Source organism: Capra hircus, chromosome 3, assembly GCF_001704415.2.
Source record: "Capra hircus breed San Clemente chromosome 3, ASM170441v1, whole genome shotgun sequence".
NCBI classification, from domain to species: domain Eukaryota; kingdom Metazoa; phylum Chordata; class Mammalia; order Artiodactyla; family Bovidae; genus Capra; species Capra hircus.
The window spans coordinates 54,321,505-54,347,570 of NC_030810.1; the positions used below are offsets into that span (position 1 = coordinate 54,321,505).

Sequence of the window (26,066 nt, forward strand, 5' to 3'; positions counted from 1 at the left end):
ACAACGGACATTTCTTTCTTTGGTTTCAGTAGAAATAGGCATTAAAACAATATTAAAATTTCATAGCAGGTGTGTGTCATTTCTTTCAAGAGCTTAACGATGGGACAGTAGGATCAACTGTAGTCCAATATAAAATAATTTTTTTTAATGGAACAGTAGGAAGATAAATGCTTGAACTATGAAGTTCATTGAGCCCTGAGGTTCATTTCTAGCCCCTAAAGTCAAGATTCCAATCAAATTTCTTTCAGTGCCCCCCCATCCCTGCTGTTGTTGGAAGGAAATAAAAATATTTTACGTTACTATTTAAAAGCTGAAACATTTATTTCACCAGAAAAGAGAGAATCTAGAACCCACAGTTTTTAAAGGAAAGTTTACTAGCTGAACTCAAAGTTCAAATCTAACTCATTTTCTTTTTGGCTACTTTGGCTAATAAATAAACTTTTAGCTTAAGTAAATTTGGCTCAGAATATTATTTTCTTCAAGTTAGTGTAATATGATTAATTAAGTGCAAAAAAAGCGCTTTTTAAAAGAAGAGTTAAATTTTCTATTTGTATCTTTCATTTGGTAGAATAACTAGAAATCTTTGTGGCCAATATATTCTGTGTTTCATTTAATTAATATAGAAGAGGAGTCATGTCAGAAGAAATGGTGAACGAATCACAGTTTTCCTTGAAGACAGCAGCGCTGAGAGTGTTTGATCTTCCTCTGTCTTGGTATTATTCTCTCTGCCAGGTAAAAAAACTAAAAGAAATACGACATTGAATAATAAGTTTATTGCTCAGAGCATATTATGTTTACAGTATTTAAATTTCCTTTGGGGTTTTAAATGGTTCAAAGTGTTTGTTAAAGTAGTTTAAAACTTACTTGTTTTTATTTGTTTCATGTTTTTTTTTGTTGTTGTTAGCAAAAAATCTTCCTACCTTAAGTGAATTTACACAGTCTATTATTACAATTATTTTCAGATAATTATGTTATTTAAACAGACTTGTTCTCACTATTAAACAATCATTTCATTTTAATTTTGTTTTACTGTGGTAAAATATATATAGCATAAAATTTACCATTTCACCATTTTTAAATGTGCAGTTCAGTAGCATTAGGTGCATTTATACTATTATGCAACCAACCTTGAGAACTCTTCATCTCGTAAAACTGGAACTCTAGTGCCACTAAGCAGCAATTTTTATTTTTCCTCCCACCAGCTACTTGTACTCTCCATTGTATATTCTGTCTCTATGAATGTGACTACTCTAGATACCTCACAGGGCTTCCCTGCTGACTCAGTTGGTAAAGGATCTGCCTGCAGTGCAGGAGACCGTCGGCAATGCAGGAGACCTGGGTTTGAAAGATCCCCTGGAGAGGGAAATGGAAACCCACTCCAGTATTCTTGCCTGGGAAACCCCTTGGACAGAAGAGCCTGGTGGGCTGCAGTCCATGGGGTCACAAGAGTCGGATGTGACTTAGCGACTAAACCACGACAATTACTGTGAGGTACTTCGTAAGTTGAGCTATGTAGTATTTGTCTTTTTGTGACTGGCTTATTTTCAGTTAGCATAATGTTTTGAAGATTCATCTATGTTGTAGTGTGTGTCAGAATTTCCTCTTTTCCTCCCAGGTTGAATAACATTTGATCTTATATATATATCACATTTTGTTTAATCATTCATTGCTGGATACTTGGGTTGCTTCTGCCTTGTGGTTTTGTGACTAATACTTTTGTGAACATGACTGTACAAATAACCACTTTCAGTTCTTTGGGACGTATACCCAGAAGTGAGATTTCTGGATCATATGGTAATTCTATTTTTAATTTTTTGAGGAATTACAGTACTGTTAACCATAGTGGCTGCACCATTTTTTATTTCTGTCAGCACTGCACAAAGATTCCAATTTCTTCTCATTGTGGTTTTGATTTGCTTTTCCCTAATTAGTCATGTTGAGCATCTTTTCATGTGCTTATTCGCCATTTGTGTATTTTATATAATAACGGTCCTTTTTTTTTTTCCCTTTGGGCCAGGCCACACAGCCTGCAGGATTCTAGTTCCCCGACCAAGGATTGAACCCAGTCCCTGACAGTGAAAGTGCTGAGTCCTAACTACTAGCCTGCCAAGAAATTCTCAATCCTTTTATTTTTAATACCTGCTTCCAGTGCAGTTTGTACTCCATTGTAGTAAATAAGTAAAGGCTTCCCCGGTGGCTCAGAGGTAAAGAATCTGCCTGCAGTGCAGGACCTACAGGAGAGACAGGTTCAATCCCTGAGTCAGGAAGATTCCCCTGGAGAAGGGCATCGCAACCCACTCCAGTATTCTTGCCTTGAGAATCCCATGGGCAGAGGAGCCTGATGGGCTACAGTCCATGGGGTTGCAAAGAGTTGGACACGACTGAAGCAACTTAGCACATACACGTAGTAAATAAAAAGATACATATGGAGTGCTCGCTTTGGCAGCACGTATACTAAAATTGGAGCGATACAGAGAAGTTTAGCTATGGCCCCTGCGCAAGGATGACACGCAAATTCATGAAGCGTTCCATATTTCTGAGTTAGAAAGAAAAACACCAATACAGTATACTAACACATATATATGGAATTTAGAAAGATGGTAATGATGACCCTATATGCGAGATAGCAGAAGAGACACAGATGTAAAGAACAGTCTTTCAGACTCTGTGGGAGAAGGCGAGGGTGGGATGATTTGAGAGAATAGCATTGAAACATGTATATTATCATATGTGAAACAGGTCGCCAGTCAAGGTTTGATGCCTGAGACAGGGTGCTCAGGGTTGGTGTACTGGGATGACCCTGAGGGATGGGATGGGGAGGGAGGTGGGAAGGGGGTTCAGGATGGGGAACACATGTACACCCATGGCTGATTCATGCCAATGTATGGCAAAAACCACTACAATATTGTAAAGTAATTAGCTTCCAATTAAAATAAATAAATTTTTAAAAAAGATATGTATGGAAAATAGCATTTATTTCACTAAACTTACAATGAATTTCATCAAATCTAAGATAATCATTTTTTACATTTCAACATTTCTAAAACTTGCTTACATCTTAAAATGAATAGTGTCTTAGAATGATAAAATATAGTATCATTTTATTTCTTTCTCTCTTTTTTTTTTGGCCACATCATGTGGCATGTGGGATCGAATAGTTAGTTCCGTGACCAGGGATCACTTCCTGGTCCACTTCCCCAGCAGTGGAAGCTTAAGAGTTTTTAACCACTGGACCGCTAGGGAAATCCTCTATATAATTTTATATAGGAGAGGATGTTACACAGATATAATGTATGAGAGTGATACTACTTAGTATTCACTGTGTTTAAGATATTAGTGAGGTCTTTTTTATATATAATGTCTCTAATCCTTGAAAGATTCTTTAAATTTCTGTATCATCTCCAGTTTATAGATCTGGTGGCTTTTTAATAGCTTACTTAACTTGTCTAAAATTGTGTATATTATATGGGATTTGTACTTACTTTTCTTTGATCCCAAAACCTATTTTCTCTCTTTTTCTTTCTTTCTTTTCCTTTTTAGGATTACATGATTAAAAGAAAATTTGAAAAATACAGAAAAGAATTAAAGAGAAAATAAAAATTGCCAACAACCCCTCTATAAAAGTTTACTGGCTATCCTTTACTTAGGTCTTTTTTCCTGCATACATCTCTCTGCTCCCCAGTCCCTCACTCCCCACCCCCACTGCCTTGTCCCCCTCATTTGAGATTACATTTGAGATTATAAAGCTGTGTATTTTGAGCATTTTCTCTATCATTAAAAATGCTTTATAAATATAGATGTGCTATAGTTTATTGAATATTTCCCTATTTTTGAGTTTTTATGTTGTTTCAACAGTTCATTATGTCTATATATGTGTGTGTATATGTGTGTATATATATATATTTGTGCAGTTTATATATATATATATATATATATATATATATTTTATTCCTAGAGCTGAAAATGTTAAGTCTAAGTTTTTGGTATTTATTCTTTTATTTGTTTATATTACCACACCATTTGGATGACATTTAAAAAGACCAGCAACAGGACATAGAACCACCCACTGTGTGTAAAACACTGTCTTAGAGATTTTATATTGTATACATTTGTAAATTCTTTAATCCTTACAATGATCCTAAACTAATGTTATTCTTTAAAATGTATTATTTGAATAGTTGGAGGCTTCCCTGGTGGCTCAGTGGTAAAGAATCTGCCTGCTGATGGAGGAGATGGGGGTTTGACCCCAGAGGGGTCGGGAAGATTGTTTGGAGAAAGAAATGGCAACCCACTCCAGTATTCTTGTCTGGGAAATCCCATGGACACAGGAGCATGGTGGGCTACAGTCCATGTGGTTGCAAAAGAGTCATTGACTAAACAACATTCAGTTCAATTCAGTTCAATCGCTCAGTTGTGTCCGACTCTGCGACCCAGTGAATCACAGCACACCAGGTCTCCCTGTCCATCACCAACTCCCGGAGTTCACTCAGACTCATGTCCATCGAGTTGGTGATGCCATCCAGCCATCTCATCCTCTCTCGTCCCCTTCTCTTCCTGCCCCCAAACCCTCCGAGCATCAGGGTCTTTTACAATGAGTCAGCTCTTTGCATGAGGTGACCAAAGTATTGGAGTTTCAGCTTCAGCATCAGTCCTTCCAGTGAACACCCAGGACTGATCTTGTTTAGGATGGACTGGTTGGATCTCCTTGCAGTCCAAGGGACTCTCAAGAGTCTTCTCCAACACCACAGTTCAAAAGCATCAATTCTTTGGCGCTCAGCTTTCTTTATAGTCCGACTCTCACATCCATACATAACTCCTGGAAAAACCATAGCCTTGACTAGACAGACCTTTGTTGGCAAAGTAAAGCCTCTGTTTTTCAATATGCTGTCTGCTGCTGCTGCTGCTAAGTTGCTTCAGTCATGTCTGACTCTGTGTGACCCCAGAGACGGTAGCCCCCCAGGCTCCCCCGTCCCTGGGATTCTCCAGGCAAGAACACTGGAGTGGGTCGCCACTTCCTTCTCCACTCCATGAAACTGAAAAGTGAAAGTGAAGTCGCTCAAGTCGTGTCCGACTCCTAGCGACCCCATGGACTGCAGCCTACCACGCTCGGCCGACCATGGGATTTTCCAGGCAAGAGTACTGGAGTGGGGTGCCATTGCCTTCTCCAAATATGCTGTCTAGGTTGGTCATATATTTTCTTCCAAGGAATAAGCGTCTTTTAAGTTCATGGCTGCAGTCACCATCTGCAGTGATTTTGGATCTCCCAAAATAAAGTCTATCTCTGTTGCCATTGTTTCCTCACCCATTTTCCGTGAAGCAGTGGTCTTAGTCCGGATGCCGTGATCTTAGTTTTCTGAATAATGAATTTTAAGGCAGCTTTTTCAATCTCTTTCACTTTCATCAAGCAGCTCTTTAGTTCTTCATTTTCTGCAATAGGGGTGGTGTCTTCTGCATATCTGCGGTTGTTATTTCTCCTGGTAATCTTGATTCCAGCACAATGCTATAATGAATAAGCTTGATATACATTAATTCACACAGTACAGATATAGGATTAATTTTTAGGCTTTGAATTTTTGGGTTGAGGAGTAAATGTATTAAATTGTGATAGATATTGCTAAATTTTCTCCCATAAGGATAGTATTGTTTTGTACTCCCCAAAGCTTTGGGATTTTTGCCAGTTATTTTTGTATGTTTTATCCAAACTAATTCTACTATACAACCTGCTTTTCAATCATAGGACTACTTTTCTGAGGCCACGACTATTGTCCACATTGTTCCATGAAATATTTTTTAAAATAATATAAAGAATCATTGCAGATAAATTAAGGATACATCCTTTACTCTCCAGTTGTAGTATTGGGTATCCAAAACTCATTCCATGTTATGAAATGCACCAAGGTGGGTAAGCAGTCTACAGCCTATGGGCCAAATCAAGGCCACCACCTGTTTTTACAAGTAAAGTGTTATTGGAACACAGCCATGCTCATTTGTTAATATATCACCTGAAACTGTTTTTGTGCTGCAGCAGCAGAGTTAAGTGGTTGCAATAGAGACCCGTATGTTCCTCAAGCCTCAGATAATTACTATCTGGCCTTTACCAAAAGAGTATGTTGGCCCTGTACTAAGAGAGCAGACTATGCTTTGAATAGCATCCAAGGACCAAGGAAAAGCTCAGAGTTCCTGTGTAGACAGTTCTGTAGCTTTAGAATTAATTATATTGATGTTTTATGGAAAAAGACATGTGTGAAAATTTTTGCTCATTAGTTCAGCCTCCCAAAATTGACAATCCATTTTGGATGCCATTCAGTTATATAATTAATTGCATACTAAGATATGTCGTCAGTGTGACTGAAGTAATTTTAGCACGTGGTACATAGTGTGCATGGATTTAAACACATCTTCTGTGATATGTTTTGATTCACATCCCACTGCTGTGGAATTGTGTGATTTTTGGCAAGTTTCTTAACCTTTTTGAAAGCCAATTTGTATCATCTATGAAAAGGAATGAAAAGCATGTTGTCTGGCATACAGAAAAGATGAGTGAACACCTCAATAACTGTGAGCTCCTGTTTTATTTTCTTGTGTATTTAAGGAATGATATATTTTCCAAACATTTTTTCTTTCATTTGATAAATACATACTGTAAATAAAGTACTTGTCTTTTGCTTCTGTGGTCTTTTTAAGGATTTCTTTGGTATATTACTGTGTATCATAGTAAGACAAGCAGACTTTTTTCAGTTGGAAACCGCAGAGTGAAGTGGTAAGTAGTTTAGTTGGTTCTCCAGATTCAGGGTATTAATCAGAAGAGTCTAACAATTAACTCAGCACTTTAAAATATTAATAAAAAATCTGTCTAAATGTAATGAATGTGGTATCCTGAATTGGTCCTACAATAGAAAAAAGAACATTAGTGGAAAAACTGGTTAAATGAGAATAAAGCCTGTAGCTTAGATATTATTGTCCTAATGTTAATTTCTCAGTTTTGACAAGAGCACTATGGTTATGTAAGATGTTATTGTTAGAGAAAAACTGAGTGATATAAGAACTCTCTCTGTTGTCTTTGCATCTTCTCTGTAAATCCTAAAATTATTTCAAAATAAGGTGTTTGTTTAAAATTTTTTAATTAAAATAATAAGCACATTTTTAGAATGCATGCTATGTGTCAGATATTACTTTCAGCAACCCTTTGAAGAAGATGTTATTATTCTCTCTTGTCCAAAGGTCACAGTTAGTATGTGGCATGTGATGTGTTCCAGTTATCAGAGAGATTCATTCAAACTATGTTTATTGAATATCTTCTCTGTTTCAGTTGATATAAAGTAGTAAATAATTTCTGCCCTTATTGAGCTTAGAACTTCATAAGGTTCTTAGAGCTGCCCCTGTGCCCCCCTACTCCACTTCAGTAAAAAGGTGTGTAAGGTACTGTGTTAGAGGAATAGATCAATTTAGTTCTAGTTAGAAATGTATGTTGAGTAGCAGGAAATAGGTTATTGCAGCAGGAAACTTGTGAGTGACTATTCTGTGTCTCCTGAGAACATCAGATGAAGGGGGGGACTTGACAAGAACATTAAACAACAGCATCAGGTTATGGAGGGGGGAGGATTGTGAAATCTGAGCACAAGGAACAGTGTCTTATTCCTTTCTTGTTATTCTCAGTGTTTGGCCTATAAGTTGGTGCTCAGTTCATGTTGAATGAATAGGACAGTATTAGGTTTTCATTTTCTCTGGAGTTAAGGAAATGGACTATGTCACCTCAAAAAGCCCCTCAAGAGTTTGGGATTGTGAGATGCTGTATTTTCAGTTTTCTGGGTGATGATATAGGAAGTAATTGACTTTCCTGTGGGGAAAAAAGTAACAGAATAAGTGGTAGGCAGGAGTAATAGAAACTTTCAGACCTTGTGTTACCTAGATTACTTCTGATAAAAATCTTTTTCTGGGAAATTTACCTTGTTTTTGTCTTGGAAAGGTTTCTTTTTTTATAAGATTAAGACTGTAAGTTGTAATGGATCTTTTATGCAAAAATGATAATATATAAACAGAACTTGGATCTTAAAAGTGAATTGATTTACATTTGAATTCATATTAATAAAGCATGTTATATTTCTGACAGTAGTTTTAATATTATATTTATGTCTCCTAATAGTTCTCTAATTTCAGTGCCCCAGGATAGAGCAGAACATGACCACTTAGCTGTGGCTGGGCCTGTGTTAATATTCTCTTTTTTTTTTTTTTTTGACCACACCAGATAGCTTATGGGATCTCATAGTTTATGGGATTGAACTGTAGGCATAGTGTGAAAGCGCCGAATCCTACCCACTAGTCCACCAGGGAACTCCCAATAGATTATTTTCTTTGGTAGAGGTCTTAATTTTCTTATCTTACATTTGCTTATGCCATAAATATTAAAATTTGACCTAAGAAGCATTTTTTTGGCGGGTGGGATAATAAGATCATGGCAGTTTATAAAGTATAATGAGAAGTAAGGTGTTCTTAATGACAGTGCTATTTTTAGAATTTATTTTATTATTGGATGTTTAGCATCCAAATTCCAGGAATTGTTTTCTTTTTTTCCCCCAAATCTCATTTGGTTGCCATGAACATTGGAGCTATGGTTCCAGAGGGAAAAACAGAAATGGAAAGAATCAAAAATTTGGCAGTACCTGTAGTGAAGACATTACTGAAGAGAATAATTCTTACAGTTTGTAAAGGGAAAAAAGCCTGGGACAGCACTGGAATGTTCCGATTTTTCATGATAGTTTTGGAAGACTTAAGTGGATTTGGAAGAAAAATAGAGTAAGAATAGTTTTAAATTTTTTGTTAGATCATAGTCCTGGAGGCCAAATTCTAATGACAAGTGGAAGTAAATCATTTCTGGTATACAAAAAAAATGAGCTTTTTTTTTAAACTTTATTTTATTTTTGGGTGTGCTGGGTCTTCGATGCTGCAGGGGGTTTTCTCTAGCTGTGGGTGTAGGGGCTTCTCTTATTGTGGAGCACAGCCTCTAGGGCCACAGACCTCGTGGTTGTGGCCCACAGGCCCTAGAGCACATAGGCTTCAGCGCTCGTGCTGTGTGGGCTCAGCAGTTGCGACTCGTGGGCTCTAGAGCACGGCCTCAGTTGTTGTGGTGCATGCACTTAGTTGCTCCTCCGAATGTGACATCTTCGTGGACCAGGGATTGAATCCATGCCCTCTGCATTGGCAGGTGGATTCTTAACCACTGTACCATCAGGGAAATTCCAGTGTTCATGTCAGCCTTTCCTTGCAAATACCAGTCTTCTTAGTTTGGGGGCCATTTGATTACCCTCCAACTTCAGCATTCTGATGGATTAAAAAAAATTGAGAATTTGGCATTTGGCTTTTTTGTAGTTGGAAGATTGAACTCTGATACTCTATCTAGCTCTCATTATATCCCCAAAGCTATAGCTTTATTTTAAAGTTCTTTTGCATTTTAGGTGATTAATAGTGTTTGTCCTCCAAGAAAAAGATAATTACCACTTGCTCTTATGTTAGTACTAGGTTCATACTTAACATTACTATATTTATCACATTATACTGTAGTTATTTGTAATACATTATTTGTCTAACTGTCTTTACTCTTAGCACACTGATTGAGGAAATCAAGCTCTGTATCCTCTGGTGCTTCTTGATCAGTGGAAGACGTTTAATACATACTTACTTGGTTTTTGTGGCAAAAGCAAGTTTATTAAAGAAAGAACAGAAGGAACACCTCAAGGGAGGGGTGGCCAAGCCAAGAGAGGCACTGGCTGATACATACTTACTGAATAGAATTATACCAAAATTTTCATTTTCATTTTCATAACACAGTCCTGGTATATTGTAAAATGCTGAGTAAATGTTTGTTGATTAATTCATGAACCAAAAGGCTTATTCAAATGACTGGTGGCTCAGTGTTAAAGAGTCTGCCTGCCAGTGCAGGAGATGTGGGCTCAATCCCTGGGTCAGGAAGATCCTCTTGAGTAGGAAATGGCAACCGACTTCGGTATTCTTGCCTGGGAAATCCCATGGACAAAGGATCCTGGGGGGTTGCAGTCCATGGGGTCTCAGAGTCAGACACAGCTGAGCATCTGGTCAACAACAACAAATGATATTTATAAATTGAGTTAATTTATGTTTTCCCAGATTTCCAGATAGTTTGGAAAAAAAAACAACAGTCTATTTTAAGATGGCCAATGGAAATTTGCTGTATGACTTGGAACTGAAATGGGGGCTCTGTAACAACCTAGAGGGGTGGGAAAGGGTGGGAGGTGGGAGGGAAGTTCAAGAGGGAGGGGACATATGTATACCTATGGCTAGTTCATGCTGATGTATGGTAGAAATCAAAACAATATTGTCAGGCAATTATCCTCCGGTTAAAAATAAATAGAAAAAAATTGGTTCATTTTAAAAGTCTGATTAAATCATTCCTGCAATGATTCCTGCTGTTATTCAGATAGAAGATAGAGTTGAATGAATTAATCTTTAGTTGTTTAACAGATATTAATGGAATTGAATTATTTTGTGCTCCTGATGACTTTTTGATTTTTAGTGTTTAGCTGAGAACTTGAGAGTAGTGGATGATAAACTACATTTTTTTAGTATGTTTTTTGAAATTCATTTGGGCTAGCTGTCACTGAAAGAGTGAAATAATGTTATCTTTGTAGTATTTAGAACTATATTAGCTTCAGAGTAATTTTAGTCTTTTTGTAGGTTTTAAGCAACCAAATAAAATACTTTTTTTTTCACTCGTGACTGCATCTTTTCTAGATCAAATTTTCGCCAGTAGCTAAAAAGTTATTCATGGTAACTGCAGTGAGCGCTGTGTCTGTAATTTTTCTGGCCCATCACTTTAAAAGAAGACGTGGAAAAAAGAAAGGAAAAATATTACCATGGGAACCAGAGCACCTCATACTTGAATACACTAAAAGAGCAGCGTCAGACAAAGGTATGTAGAAGTAGCTGAATTAAGTCTACAGAGGAAATTTTATCTGTACATCATTACTGGAGTGCAGTAATTTCAGTATTTTAGTTTCCAAAATTTCCTTGCTTAATATATAGCATAAAATTGGATTAAATATTTACTGAGCATGGCCCTGACCGTCAGAACAAGACCCAGTTTGCCCCTCAGTCAGTCTCTCCAATCAGGAAGCTTCTATAAGCCTCTTATCCTTATCCATCAGAGGCCAGACAGAATGAAAACCACAATCACAGAAAACTAACCAATCTGATCACATGGACCACAGCCTTGTCTAACTCAGTGAAACCATGAGCCATGCTGTGTAGGGCCACCCAAGACAGATGGGTCTTGGTGAAGAGTTCTGACAAAATGTGGTCCACTGGAGAAAGGAATGGCAAACCACTTCAGTATTCTTGCCTTGAGAATCCCATGAATAGTATGAAAAGGCAAAAAGATAGGACACTGAAAGATGAACTCCCCAGGTCAGTAAGTGCCCAATATGCTACTGGAGAAGACTGGAGAAATAACTCCAGAAAGAATGAAGAGACAGAGCCAAAGCAAAAACAATACCCAGTAGTGGATGTGAGGAGAAGGCAATGGCAACCCATTCCAGTACTCTTGCCTGGAAAATTGAAATATATTATAGTCAATATCTAATAATTCTACTTTCTAATGTTCTTGGATCTAAGCCTGCTATCTCTTGTATGCTGAAGAGGTAGGCTGCAGTCCATGGGGTCGCAAAGAGTCGGACACGACTGAGCGACTTCAATTTCACTTTTCACTTTCATGCATTGGAGAAGGAAATGGCAACCTACTCAAGTGTTCTTGCCTGGAGAATCCCAGGGATGGGGGAGCCTGGTGGGCTGCCGTCTACTGGGTTGCACAGAGTCGTACAATTGAAGCGACTTAGCAGCAGCAGCAGCAGTGCATGTGACTGTTGATGGAAGTAAACTCTGATGCTGTAAAGAGCAATATTGCATAGGAACCTGAAATGTTAGGTCCATGAATCAGTGCAAATTGGAAGTGATCAAACAGGAGATGGCAAGACTGAACATTGACATTTTAGGAATCAGTGAACTACAATGGACTGGAATGGGTGAATTTAACTCAGATGACCGTTATGTCTACTACTGTGGACAAGAATCCCTTAGAAGAAATGGAGTAGCCATCATGGTCAACGAAAGAGTCTGAAATGCAGTACTTGGATGTAATCTCAAAAAGATAGAATGATCTCTGTTCGTTTCCAAGGAAAACCATTCAATATGACGGTAATCCAAGTCTATGTCCCAACCAGTAATGCTGAGAAGCTGAAGTTGAATGGTTCTATGAAGACCTACAAGACCTTCTAGAACTAACACCCCAAAACGATGTCCTTTTCATTATAGGGGACTGGAATGCAAAAGTAGGAAGTCAAGAAACACCTGGACTAACACGCAAATTTGGCCTTGGCGTACAGAATGAAGCAGGGCAAAGGCTAATAGAGTTTTGCCAAGAGAAAGTACTGGTCATAGCAAACACCCTCTTCCAACAACACAAGAGAAGACTCTACACATGGACATCACCAGATGGTCAGCACCGAAATCAGATTGATTATATTCTTTGCAGCCAAAGATGGAGAAGCCCTATACAGTCAGCAAAAATAAGACTGGGAGCTGACTGTGGCTCAGATCATGAACTCCTTATTGTCAGATTCAAACAAATTGAAGAAAGTGGGGAAAACCACTAGACATTCAAGGATGACCTAAATCAAATCCCTTACGATTCTACAGTGGAAGTGACAAATAGATTCAAGGGATTAGATCTGATAGACAGAGTGCCTGAAGAAATATGGATGGAGGTTTGTGACATTGTACAGGAGTCAGTGATCAAGACCATCCCCAAGAAAAAGAAGTGCAAAAAGGCAAAATGGCTCTCTGAGGAGGCCTTACAAATAGCTAGAAAAGAAGAGAAACTAAAGGCAAAGAAGAAAACGAAAGATACACCCATTTGAATGCAGAGTTCCAGAGAATAGCCAGGAGAGATAAGAAAGCCTTCCTCAGTGATCAGTGCAAAGAAATAGAGGAAAACAAAAGAATGGGAAAGACTAGAGATCTCCTTAAGAGAATTAGAGATACCAAGGAAACGTCATGCAAAGATTGGCACAATAAATGACAGAAATGGTACGGACCTAACAGAAGCAAAAGATATTAGGAAGAGGTGGCAAGAATACACAGAAGAACTATATAAAAAAGACCTTCATGACCCAGATAACCACAATGGTGTGATCACTCACCTAGAGCCAGACATCTTGGAATGCAAAGTCAAGTGGGCCATAGGAAGCATCACTGTGAAAAAATGTAGTGGAGGTAATGGAATTGCAGTTGAGCTATTTCAGATCCTAAAAGATGATGCTACATAAGTGATGCACTCAAGATGCCAGCAAATTCGGAAAACTCAGCAGTGGTCACAGGAAGGTCAGTTTCATTCCAATCCCAAAGAAAGGCAATGCCAAAGAATGTTCAAACTACTGCAGAATTGTACTCATCTCACAGACTAACAAAGTAATGCTCAAAATTCTCCAAGCCAGACTTCAACAGTACGTGAACCGTGAACTTCCAGATGTTCAAGCTGGATTTAGAAAAGGCAGAGGAACCAGAGATCAAATTGCCTACATCTGTTGGATCATTGAAAAAGCAAGAGCATTCCAGAAAAACGTCTATTTCTGCTTTATTGACTACGCCAAAGCCTTTGACTGTTTGGATCGCAACAAACTGTGGAAAATTCTGAAAGAGATGAGAATACCAGACCACCTGACCTGTCTCCTGAGAAATCTGTATGCCAGTCAAGAAGCAACAGTTAGAATTGGACATGAAACAACAGACTGGTTCCAAATCAGGAAGTAGTACGTCAAGGCTGTATACTGTCACCCTGCTTGTTTTAACTTATATGTAGAGTACATCATGTGAAATGCCAGGCTGGATGAAGCACAAACTGGAATATAGATTGCTGGGAAAAGTATCAATAACCTCAGTTTTGCAGATTATACCACCCTTACGGCAGAAAGGGAAGAACTAAAGAGCCTCTTGATGAAACTGAAAGAGGAGAGTGAAAAAGTTGGCTTAAACTCAACATTCTCAAAACGAAGATCATGGCATCTGGTCCCATCACTTCATGGAAAATAGATGGGGAAACAGTGGAAACAGTGACAGACTTTATCTTTTTGGGCTCCCAAATCACTCCAGATGGTGAGTGCAGCCATGAAACTAAAAGACACTTGCTCCTTGGATGAAAACCTATGACCCACCTAGATAGCATATTAAAAAACAGAGACTTTACTTTGCCAACAGTCTGTCTAGTCAAAGCTATGGTTTTTCCAATAGTCATGTATGGATGTGAGAGCTGGACTATGAAGAAAGCTGAGCACTACAGAATTGATGCTTTTGAACTTGATGTTGGAGAAGACTCTTGAGAGTCCCTTGGACTGTAAGGAGATCTAACCAGTCCATCCTAAAGGAAATCAGTCCTGAATATTCATTGGAAGGACTGATGCTGAAGCTGAAACTCCAACACTTTGGCTACCTGATGCAAAGAACCGACTTATTGGAAAATACCTTGATGCTGGGAAAGATTGAAGGTTGGAGGAGAAGGGGATGACAGAGGATGAGATGGTTGGATGGCGTCACTGACTTGATGGACATGAGTTTGAGCAAGCTCTGGGAGTTGGTGATGGATCGGGAAGCCTGGCTTGCTGCAGTTCTGGGGTTGTAAAGAGCTGGACATGACTGAGCGACTGAACAGACTGAACTGAATATATAGCTCACACTTCATACAGTGACAGACTTTATCTTTTTGGGCTCATTTTAGACAGCTTAGATAATACAGATCAGTTCAGTTCAGTCGCTCAGTCATGTCCAACTCTTTGTGACCCCATGAATCGCAGCACGCCAGGCCTCCCTGTCCATCACCATCTTCTGGAGTTCACTTAGACTCACGTCCATGGAGTCCGTGATACAGATAAGCATCAATGAAAAATGAAAATCGCTTGAAATTCTGCTACCCAGAAATGACTACTGATAATATTTTGGCATATATATATAGTCATTTATATTTGCATTTAAATACATTGAGACATAAAATTTTTATTATATACAAATAAATGATTTATATATGTTAAGTGAAATTCATACCTTTGTAGCCTTTTAATATTTAATATTATGGGGGCTTCTCTGGTAGTCCAGTGGTTAAGAATCTGCCTGCCAATGCAGAGGACATAGGTTTGATTGCCAGTCTGGAAAGGTTCCACATGCTGTGGACCAACTAAGCTCAGCAACTTTTGACCGCATGTGCCCAGAAGTCCGTGCTCTCCAAAAGAGAAGCCCCCACAATGAGAAACCTGTGCACCGCAACTAGAGAAAGCCCATGCGCAGAAATGAAGACCCAGAGCAGCCAAAAATCAATCAATAAATCTTAAAAAATATATAACATTATGTAAGAATGTTTTTAAATGTCAATAGATATAGCTCTATGCTATCAATTTTTAATATATACTTAGTGTACAAATGTGCTTTACTTTTTTAACCAGTTCCCTATTGTATTCTTTAGGTTATTTTTCTTGCTTTGAATATACTTATCTGATTATTTTCTAAGTTTATAAAGTTCTAGAAGTAGAATTGCTGGCCTTTAAAAAACCTGTGTATTTTTTTAAAGATATGGTACATATTATCAAATTGTATCAATTGAAATAATTTCTTGAGCATGCTGGATTTATTCTTTAAATTTTAAATTATTTTTTATTTGTTAGTTTATCGTATGCTCTTGTGATTTGTTGGTGTAGCAAATAATGAAAAGTTGTTTTGTGCCAAGTGTTGTTAACATATTACAACAATAATGATGCCTTTCAGGTTCAGTCCCTGTGTTGGGAAGAACCACTGGAGAAGGGAATGGCAACCCACTCCAGTATTCTTGCCTGAAATATCCCATGGATGGAGGAGCCTGGCAGGCCTCAGTTCATGAAGTTGCAAAGAGTCGGACATGACTGAGCGGCAAACACACACTTACTGAGGTTTTTATTAGATCTTAGGTGCAGTGTGAACATGCTGTATATTCACTGTGTTAAAATAACCTTTATAACAATCCTATGAATTAGGACTATAATCCTATTGAAATATGGAAAAGTTAAGTGACTTGCTCAAGTTCATATAACTAGTAAGTGTCAGGATTTGATTTGAGAAGTTTAAGTGCTGTATTAAGATAAACTAAGACACAGCATCTGCCCGAGATGAATGGGTAGATGGTTAGGGCAGACAGATGTATAAAAGACTAAGATAATGTGATATGGATAAAGTTTTGATATAATTCAGGAAATAATATAAGAAGTGCTTATATTTTGTTAAATTTATAATTTGAAGGTTCATAGTTTGCCAGTATTTTTATACTGATTGTATAGTAGGCCATTCAGATACCACCTTAATTAATTAGATGCATGTTTTAATCTTCATTTCAGAAGCAGTGTTAAAAATGTTATTTAGAGATGTAGATTTTAATAATGGTATGATATATTTAATAATTTACACAATTAGGGGAACTGTATTTTAAAATGAGCCCTCTGAATGAATATATAAACTTTGAAATTTTATCTGAAATTTATCGTGGGGGTTATTGATACTTTTAATATGTTTGTTTGGTAGGTTCAAGTTGTTCCAGTAGCAGACAGAATTTGACGTTATCTTTAAGTTCTGCCAAAGACAAAGGATCTCAGTCTTGTAACTATGCTAATGGAGGACTCTTCAGTAAATACTCAGGCTCTGCACAGAGTTTAGCCTCTGTAAGTAAACATTTTATTAATTTTTTCTTTTAATTTTAATTATATATCTATCATTATATATTGGTTTAAATGTCATACAATTAGATAGCTTTTAGTGTGGAGAGAACCTTAAGAAATCTGGTTGATCTTGTTTTCTTCAGACAAATAAAATTACCTTTTTGTGAAATATTCAGCCAGCTTGGTTCCAGGTTTTTTTGAGTCAGGTAATGTGATCCTATGAGGTCCTGTGAGGATCGTGTTGGTATGGAAGAGTTGCTTCAAAGCTAGATATTTTACAAAAAGCTGGAAGATGCAGCCAAATGTGGTACTAGGTTACAAAAACTGCTTGGTGAACCTGCTTATGTAACAGTACTTGGCTTGCTGAAGCCAAGTGTGGAGTCTTTCACCTCTTCCTTTACACCATTAACATAGTACTGATTGACAGGTGAAGAGTAAAGTTATATTTATTTAAATATAATATAGCTTAAAAGTTATTTTACAGAACAGGTAGGATATGCTCTTGCTACTAAACAATGTACGTGAAAAATGTGCTGCTAATCTTCTCAATTCCCCTCCTTAGAGATGAACACTGACAGTTTCTTATGTGTATTCCAGGGAGAATATGCCTCTAACATCATGTATATTCATTTAAAAAATAGTTTAAAGAATACTGTAATCTGTTCATACCTTGCTTCTGTATTTTATTGGAACATATAGCTGCTCCTTTCTTAAATGCCTAAAAATATGTCACATTTTAAAGGCTCTTCTGTTGTGCTGTGCCGTGTTGTACTTAGTCACTCAGTGATGTCTGACTCTTTGCGACCCCTTGGACAGTAGCCCACCAGGTTCCTCTGTCCGTGGGAGGAACATTTAGATCAAAGACATGCCCTTTCAATTCCTCTGGGAAACTGAGTAGGATAATGAAGTATATGCCCATTCTAGAATCTGGATCTCCTCCGTGTCAGAGAGGTACCTTTCTTTTAAATTTTCTCAACTGAAAATTGAAGCTGTTCTTGACAAGACAAAAGGAGTTTTATGATAACAGTATAAATAATTAGTCTTTAGAATCACTTTGCCATCCATGCCTTAGCTGACCTACTTACTTACTCCACTGTTAGGACTGTGAACCCAGATTTCTGCCTCTTAATGAGTGCCTGAGTGAAAGTCATGACATCAGGAGTAGAAAAGGAGGGGACAGGGTCCAGAAAACTTGATAACTAGGTATGAGAGGTGTGGGAAGAGAAGTTCAAGGTGACTTCTTGTTACCTGGTTTGAGAAGTTATGGAGATAAAAGTAATTTTACTGAACTTGGGAGGAGTTTTTGTTTTGGGAAAAGGCAAAGCACTTTTTTCGTATTATCAGTTTGAGATGCCAGCAGAAGAGCCATGTGGAGTCACCAAATAGGCAGGTGGAAATGTGAGCTTAGATTTCTCAAAAGAGGGCAGAACTGAAGTTCAGGATTTGGGAGTCTTTGCAAAGAAGTGACAATGACTGGCTCAGCAGACCTTGCTAGAGAAGTAAAGATGATAGAGGCTTTTCGATTTTCGTTATTACAGCAGAAAATCAGCATTGTAATAAGTTCTGAAAGGAGAGTAAGCTAGTTACCTCAGATCAAAGTAGGTGTGGATAAAATTTATAAGTAAATACTCAATGACAGTAAACTATAAAAATAGCTGCTTGATTTTTGATGGAAATAAATTCTCTGGTGGCTCAGTGGTAAAGACTCTGCCTACAGTGCAGGAGATGCAGAGATGTCTGTTTGATCCCTGAATTGGGAAGATCCCCTGGAGAGGGAAATGGCAACCCTCTCCAGTATCCTTGCCTGAAAAATCCCATGGACAGAGGAACCTGGCAGGCTACAGTCTTTGGAGTCAGAAAAGAGTTGGATGCAACTGAGCAACTAAAAACAACAACTGGTTTATGTTCAAAATATTGTTCTACATGTATAATTTTGAGCAAACAAGCGTTCAGAGTACTTAGAGTCTTATGAATTCTAAGTTTGATTGAGTATAATCAGATTTATTTCTTTAGGTAGAAATCCCATGGATTGTCTTACCAGGATTAGGATTTATGTAAATAATTTATAAAAGAACACAAAATACTGTTATAAAAGAGATTTTGAAGTAACTTCTGTCCATCCAATTTTAGGTCCAGAGTGTCAATTCTTGTCATAGCTGTGCTTGTGGCAATTCTAATTCCTGGGACAAAGCAGATGAAGATGATATTAAACTTGTTAATATTCCTGTGACGACTCCGGAGAACTTATATTTGATGGGTAGGAATAACATAATAATGGTTTAAGATACTGTACTCACATGTAATGTGAAAATGAAGAATGATTAATTGTTCTAGGGGAAGCAACTGCAGTTCTAAAATGTTCTCATATCTTTTGACTCCAGTCTACATTACATAACATGTTGTATTAGTTTTCTGAGGCTGCTATAGAAACTACCACAAACTTGGTGGCTTAAAACGATAGAAATATACTCTTTTGGAGTTCTGGAGGCCTGAAGTCTGAGGTCATTATCACGGGACTGAAATCAAGGTGTTGTTTGGGCCATGTTCCCTCTGGGGTCTTAGAGGAGAATTCAGTTGGTGCCTCTTGCAGCTTCTGGTGCCGCTTTAGGCTTGTGGCCACATGACTCCAACCCTTGCCTTCCTCTCCATTGTGTGTTTAGATCTCCCTCTGCCTCTCTGTTATGAGGATGGTTGTGATTGGATCTGGAGCCCATCAGATAATACAGGGTAATCTTCCCGTGTTAAGATTCTTAATCACAGCCACAAAGACTGTCTTAAAGGAATGAGAATTACATAGCTTAGAAAAAGGAAGTCTTTTAAGTGTATAACTTATTTGCAAGTTCCATGTACTGGGAACCGTCTTTGGGTGGTCATATTACACTCACCTAACCTCATCTGCTGACTTCTATCTAATGAATCAATCAAAATGCACTGAAAGGAGACTTTTATCTAGCTATCATTTGTATTCTTCCTATATCTAGGAAGGATTTTATATAGAAAGGGGCCACTGTTTACAGCTAGAACATAAGAATGTCTAGAAAGTTTCACTGGAGCCCAGAAAGAGGACCAGAGTCCTTAATACTGAGTCAGACTCAGATACTTTTTCAAATCCTTGCCTGTGTTCCTCTATACTCTATTTCAGGCTATATTCCTTTTAAGGGAAACGCATGCTAACTAAAAAATAAAACCAAAGAAGTCTTGTGGTCCTAACCAGTGAGCAGTAAGAGGGTGATGAGTTGGCAGAAGGACTGTGTGCCTTCCTCGCACTTTAGAATCAATCGTTAAAGATGCTGTCATCTGCTGTGGTACACTGGGTACTCCTGCCCTTGGCGAAGGATGTAAGAGTAGTCTTCTGCTACCTTTTCCGAAGTTTCCAAGAATTAAGCTCACTGTGCTTCTAGATTTAACTATGCCTAGTGAACCTACTTTGGTTACTTCATAGGAATATTGAGAGAGTTGAAGAGAAAGAGAGCAAAGCTAGAGAAGGTGTAGGGAGTCTCAGTGTCATAGAATTAGGATTGGTAGGAAATACTGTTTCAATTCTGTTACAAAATTGCTGATATGTGACAGTTGGGTCATGTTCTGCAGTGAGGTGAGACACAGTACTTCCTGAGAGGCACCTTTTTCCTTTGGGCACTCTGGCGTTAAATAATTCTTCCTTATTTTAGCTAAAATAATCGGAGGGGCGGAGAGGGGATGGAGTAAGAAAAGGATGAAGGAATGAGAATTACATAGCTTAGAAAAAGGAAGTCTTTTAAGTGTATAACTTTTTTTAGAAGGAAGATCCAGTCACTATTCTTTGCTACAGAAAATGAAACAAAGGAAAAACCTACATTTCATTCATAGAACATTTTGTTTGTTTAGAGTAGTAGATTCTCTAGATAACCAAAGAAATGATTTTTGAGGACAGGTGTTCTGTTAACTCCTGGAGAAGGGAATGGCAACCCACTCCAGTATTCTTGCCTGGAGAATCCTTATGGACAGAGGAACCAGAGCTGCAGTCCATGAGGTCAAGAGAGTCGGACACAACTGAGTGATTAACACACATTCTCTTAACTACCATATCTTAAAAACAGACTTGGCCAGATTCTTAAGCGGCTTTTAAAGATTGTTTACTTTTATATGTCTGGAGAAATTGAGCTTTTGAAATATTTTGGTTTTGTTTGAAGCACATAATTATTTTGGTAAGCTTTTTTTTTATTTGAAAAAGTTTGAAGAAAAAGAGGCATGTAATCACTTATTTTTTCCACAAAAGCTTTCTCTAAGCAGGGATATGAAATTCCTACTTGGACTATAACCTTTTATGGATTCTTCTTGTTTATTTTTAACTCTGGTCCAGCACTTTATCCATCCAAGTCAGCAAGTTGGTGTCATAGTGGATTAAGATACCTTTTGGTGGAAAAAAGATAGAAAAGACATTATTCTAGACTTCTGTGCTATTATTTTTCTTCTTAGCTTTGCTTTCTTCTTCTGAAAGCCTCTTATAAACCTTGTAGTTTCTTCTCAACTAGTTTTTCTATTTGCCTATCAGTTTTTAATTTAGAGGGATATTTTGAAAGATAGTTCTGTGACTATAAAAATTAGGTATTATTGTTGGGACTTTTGATGAATCCATGATATTGTTATGGAAAAATTCCAATCACTGTATGCATTTGACTTACTAGTTTTTAAAAAGGAAAAACACATCAGTCATTTCTCCCTTATTGTTGGTTGACTGGAACTGTAGACCTGGAATATATTAGGATATTAAGATTCTACTAAGAAGGACTCTGGTGGTCTGGTGGTTAAGACTCTGCACTCCACTGCAGGGGGTGTGAGTTATCCCTGGTCGGGGAATTAAGATCCCATAAGCTGCGTGGCATGGCCAAAAAAAATAAATAAAATTGTTCTGTTCTTAATTTTTAGGTATGGAATTGTTTGAAGAGGCATTGCGTCGATGGGAACAAGCTCTAACTTTTCGAAATAGACAGGCTGAAGATGAAGCCTGTGGTTCCATTAAATTGGGTGCAGGAGACGCCATTGCAGAAGAGAGTGTAGATGTAAGAGAGACTTATTTGGGAGCGGTCTTCATAATATTGGAACAGTTTAGCTATTTTTAATGTTGATTCAGTGTCCTTGATTTCTGCGGCATTTAACAGAACTTTTTATTTTTTTTTCCTTTGGGATTTGTGTAGGGATATTTCTCACTGGGCTCTTCCTGTTCAGTTAGCTGTTAAATCTCAAATTTGCAATTCATCATTTCATGATTTTCCAAGAATATATAGAATTAAGCAGATATGATTTCTGAAGGAATTTTTTAACCTCTGCTTTGTGCTTTGGGTTGAATTAAGTGCCATTATATTCATATAGTCATGTAGAGCTAGACTGTTATTTAGTAATCATCGTCTAGGCTAATGATTTTCAAAGTTGAGCATGCATCACAAGCCTCTGAAGGGCTTATTAAGAAACAGACTTGGGGGCCCCACCTCCAGAGTTTCTAATTCACTTCTAATTTGTATTTCTAACGAGTTTCCAGGTAATACTGATGCTCCTGATTAGGGACCTTACATTGAGAAACCCTGATCTAGTCCAACTCAATTATACAGAGTACAAAATAGAGATGATTCTATGTGAGGCACAGCCAGAACCCAGGCCCCCTGACTTCTATCACAGTATTCTCACCACCCAACCAATAGTTTTTTAAATAACATTCTTCACTTTTCTTTCATTTAAAAGTGGAAAATGTGTAGAATTTTAACATTAACATCTAATACTTGCTGTGTGTATGTGTTCTCTCCTTGTAGGATATTATTAGTACTGAATTTATCCATAAACTTGAATCTCTGTTGCAAAGAGCATATCGTCTCCAAGAGGAGTTTGAAGCTACCTTGGGGGCATCTGATCCTAATTCCCTTGTTAATGATACTGGTAAGGTGGTTATTTTATGTGGTTTTTATGGAATGTGTCTGTTTATTTTATATTCTTGAAATCATTCGCTAAAGTGTATTAATATGGTTACTACTGTTTAGAAGATAGCCAAGAGATAAACAGTTCTATCATATTTATTGGTTTTTCTCTTTTCAGTTTAACTTTGCAAGTGAACTTACTGATACAAATTCAAGTACTTACCATAGATAGGATTGTAACATTATTTTAAAATTACATTCCAGCTGAAAGAATCCCAGTTAAAGCGTTGGAGGGTGGAAAAAAAATAATAATATGAGAGAGAGACATGCTACCTCAGAAATGGTCGTGTAGCTCATGACTTACATTCAAAGTATTTTAAGTAATTCTATTTCTTGTCCGTGTTTTAGTTGCAGGCTACATTTTGATGTAAGTAGTCAATACATATATCATCATATACCATTACATTTGTTTCCTACTTTAAAGAGAAAAGAACTTTGAATAGCCTTCTTAAGTGAAGTCTTCTAAGGAGGAATGATTAAAACTGCTTCTGGGAGTAGTCATTAGGATTCTGGGCTTTCACTGTGATGGCCCGGGTTCAATCCCGGTCAAGGAACTGAAGGCTGCCCAGTGCAGCTGAAAAAAAAAAAAAGAGAGAGAGAGACAGAGTGAGAAAAAAAAATTGCTTCCTTGACTTACTGTCTTAAAAATTTTTTCCTTAGACTTGAGTGTTTTTTAATAGTTTCTCTACTCTTGGCATAGGTATAAGATTTTTGACATATAGAGATTATTGGCCAGAAAAAAAATAGATAATATTTATGTCAACAAATAGAATTTGTCAAAGCTTTCTATATATATAGAGAGAGGTATATATTTATACAATTTCTTTTGTAACTTATTAGAATGGTATTTCTGACAATAAGTTGGAAAAAGAACAAAGAGAAGGATTTTTAAAAGAAGACAGATGTAAAAGTGGAAATGGAACAACTAGAAAAGATAGCAAAGTGGATAAGCAGCAAAGAAAGCCACAGAGAAAAAGAAGTAGGAAAAATTTATAAATATGAGGAAGGGGGCCTGAGACTATTCATGTTTTATTTTAGGAAAGTTGTACTTGCCCTCACTATTCTAATCTTCTGCCTGTAGTTTCTGTCTGACTCCATGATAAGGATCAGGTAGATGTGGTGGTGTATACTTATTAGTCTCCTAATATACATCTCAGATGTTGTTCTGTTTGGCATGCCCAGAACTTCTTTTTTCTACTGATCATAGCAGTTGGTGGAATCCATCTCTCATTTCTTCAGGTTATCAGTTATAAAAGGTTTTTGGGGTACTGCTCAGAGGGTCTGTGTTGGGCTTACATTGTGTCTGGCCAAGAAGACCTCTAGGCAGATGGTTTGACTTCTGAGGCTTCAAGTTGTTTCTGAGGAATTGTTGTTAATTTGGAACTCTAAATGGGTAGGATTTCTAGAGTGGGACCCATAGTCCACCCATCCATTCGGTTAGCTTAGGTTTGTAGTAAGTTCCTGACCCCACCCATGTCTTAACTTGAGCTGTCAATGACTATTTGGCCGGCTGGCTTTGCCTTTTCTCTGCAGCCTAACAGTGCCTTGGCCTCTTATTGCCCTGGAGACTCCAGTTGACATGATGCTGTTATATTTTGTTCCTTCTTGGGAATTATTTGAATATTTTGTTATTGCAAGTTTCCATTTTGGAACTTCTGGACTGAAAGAGCTAAATCTATGGCCAGAACTCCAGTAAGGGAGTACTTCTGTTATATCTGTTATTTGCTATTAATCAGGATTGCTCAGAAGTCATTTAACTATCCTCATCCCCTAAATCCAAATTCATTTTTTGCATTTGATATATATTAATGATAGGCAACTTATTAATAGTCATAAATGAAGAGAGATTAACAAATGCCTTCAGAGGCTCAGGGGTGAACTTTAACCAAGTGTTGATCTGACTTCAGTGAGTACTTTATCATTTTGGAATTTGCTTTGTCTTATTTGATAAAAATTAATTTTTTTTTCTTGCTAAGAATTTGATTGGTTTTCAAGGTTGGATGATTTTTTTTTTAGCAGCAGTCATCTAATTCATCTCTGTTCCCCTGAGCTTAATATCTAACAATTAGCATTGTTTGCATGTCATGTTCTAGGGTCTTTGCTATGGCCCATGGTTCCTTTTCTGGGTCAGGCACAATTCTGAGTAAAAACCATCTCACTTAGTCCTCACAACAGCTTTTATGAGATAATTATTTAGTTATCATTCTCATTTTTCAGATGGGGAGAGAGATACACAGGTATTAAGTCACTTCCGCAGAGTTACACAGTGATAAAGTGACAGAGCTTAGACTTGGACCCAGACAGCTGACTCTAGAGTCCAAAAGCCACCATGCTGTATTGCCTCCCCACTTAGAGGACAGGTGTGTTCTTTGGATTGGAAGACTGACTGTGAACTCTTTGTGGCATAGTTCTCTATAAGAAATGTTGTTCTGAAGCTTGTAGTCTGGAATCTCCACAGCTGCCGAAGTAAGGAACCTTATTTTTGGTAGTGGTATCATTTATTTTGTATGGATCTTCCTTTCCTAGAAATTGATTTCTTCCTCCGTATCTACCTGGGGATCTGCATTAACTCATGTGTCTTTCCTCCTCTCTTAGGCTCTCAAGGCAGTCTAGAGAGATTTAACTCATTTTATAGAAAGAAGTTGTCAAGGTTTAATCCAGGGACTAATGGAGTGATCTACTCAATTTAACTGAGGGAATAGGGGGAGAGAGCCCAACTGTGCCAACTGAATTTAGCGTATTGCTTTAATAAGTTACTCTAATGGATTACCTTTTGGCCCTTATCTGTATAATGACTAAAAATACAGATTTTAGATTCAGACTGATGGAGTCCAAATTCTAGATTCACTATTTATTATTTATGTTATTATATAACTTGTCTAAGCTTCAGCTTCTTCATCTGAAAAATGGGTATATCTTACTTAACAAAATAATTATGAGAATTAAATTATAAAACAAATATAAAGACCAGGGAACAGGGTAGCAATATTTATTGGCTTGGAGTTTGGAACTTCTCTAACACACCAAGGAAGATGATTTTTGCCTCTAGGATAATTGGGCTATGGTTTTTTAGGATCTGCTTGAGTCTCCATTGGCTAATTTCAAGGTATTCTCTAAAATTTCTGGTCTGATGATACCTTTTCCATGTTTTCCAGTGATGCTGTTATTTTCTTCCTGTCTTTGGTTGGTTTGTTTGTTTGCACCATGTGGCTTGATTGAATCCATACCCTTGGCAGTTCAAGTGGGGAGTTCCAACCACTGGACTGCCAGGTCTCCCGCGTTGCAGGCAGATGCTTTACCATCTGAGCCACCAGGGAAGCCCATCGAAAGGAGAAGTAGATCCTTATGCTCTGGCATACTGAACAAG

The 26,066-nt window shown here is 37.6% G+C and overlaps 1 protein-coding gene across 1 annotated transcript in view; it reads left to right on the forward strand.

Annotated features, from left to right (window-relative positions):
- The window catches only part of MIGA1 (mitoguardin 1), a 77,695-nt gene that overhangs the window by 2,875 nt on the left and 48,754 nt on the right, over positions 1 to 26,066 (forward strand). The window contains exons 2-7 of the mRNA XM_005678250.3: positions 624 to 732; positions 10,765 to 10,942; positions 16,621 to 16,757; positions 18,885 to 19,011; positions 21,660 to 21,793; positions 22,538 to 22,661. Coding sequence (XP_005678307.2) covers positions 634 to 732; positions 10,765 to 10,942; positions 16,621 to 16,757; positions 18,885 to 19,011; positions 21,660 to 21,793; positions 22,538 to 22,661 — 799 coding nt within the window. The 5' untranslated portion in view covers positions 624 to 633. The remainder of the gene's footprint in view (positions 1 to 623; positions 733 to 10,764; positions 10,943 to 16,620; positions 16,758 to 18,884; positions 19,012 to 21,659; positions 21,794 to 22,537; positions 22,662 to 26,066) is intronic.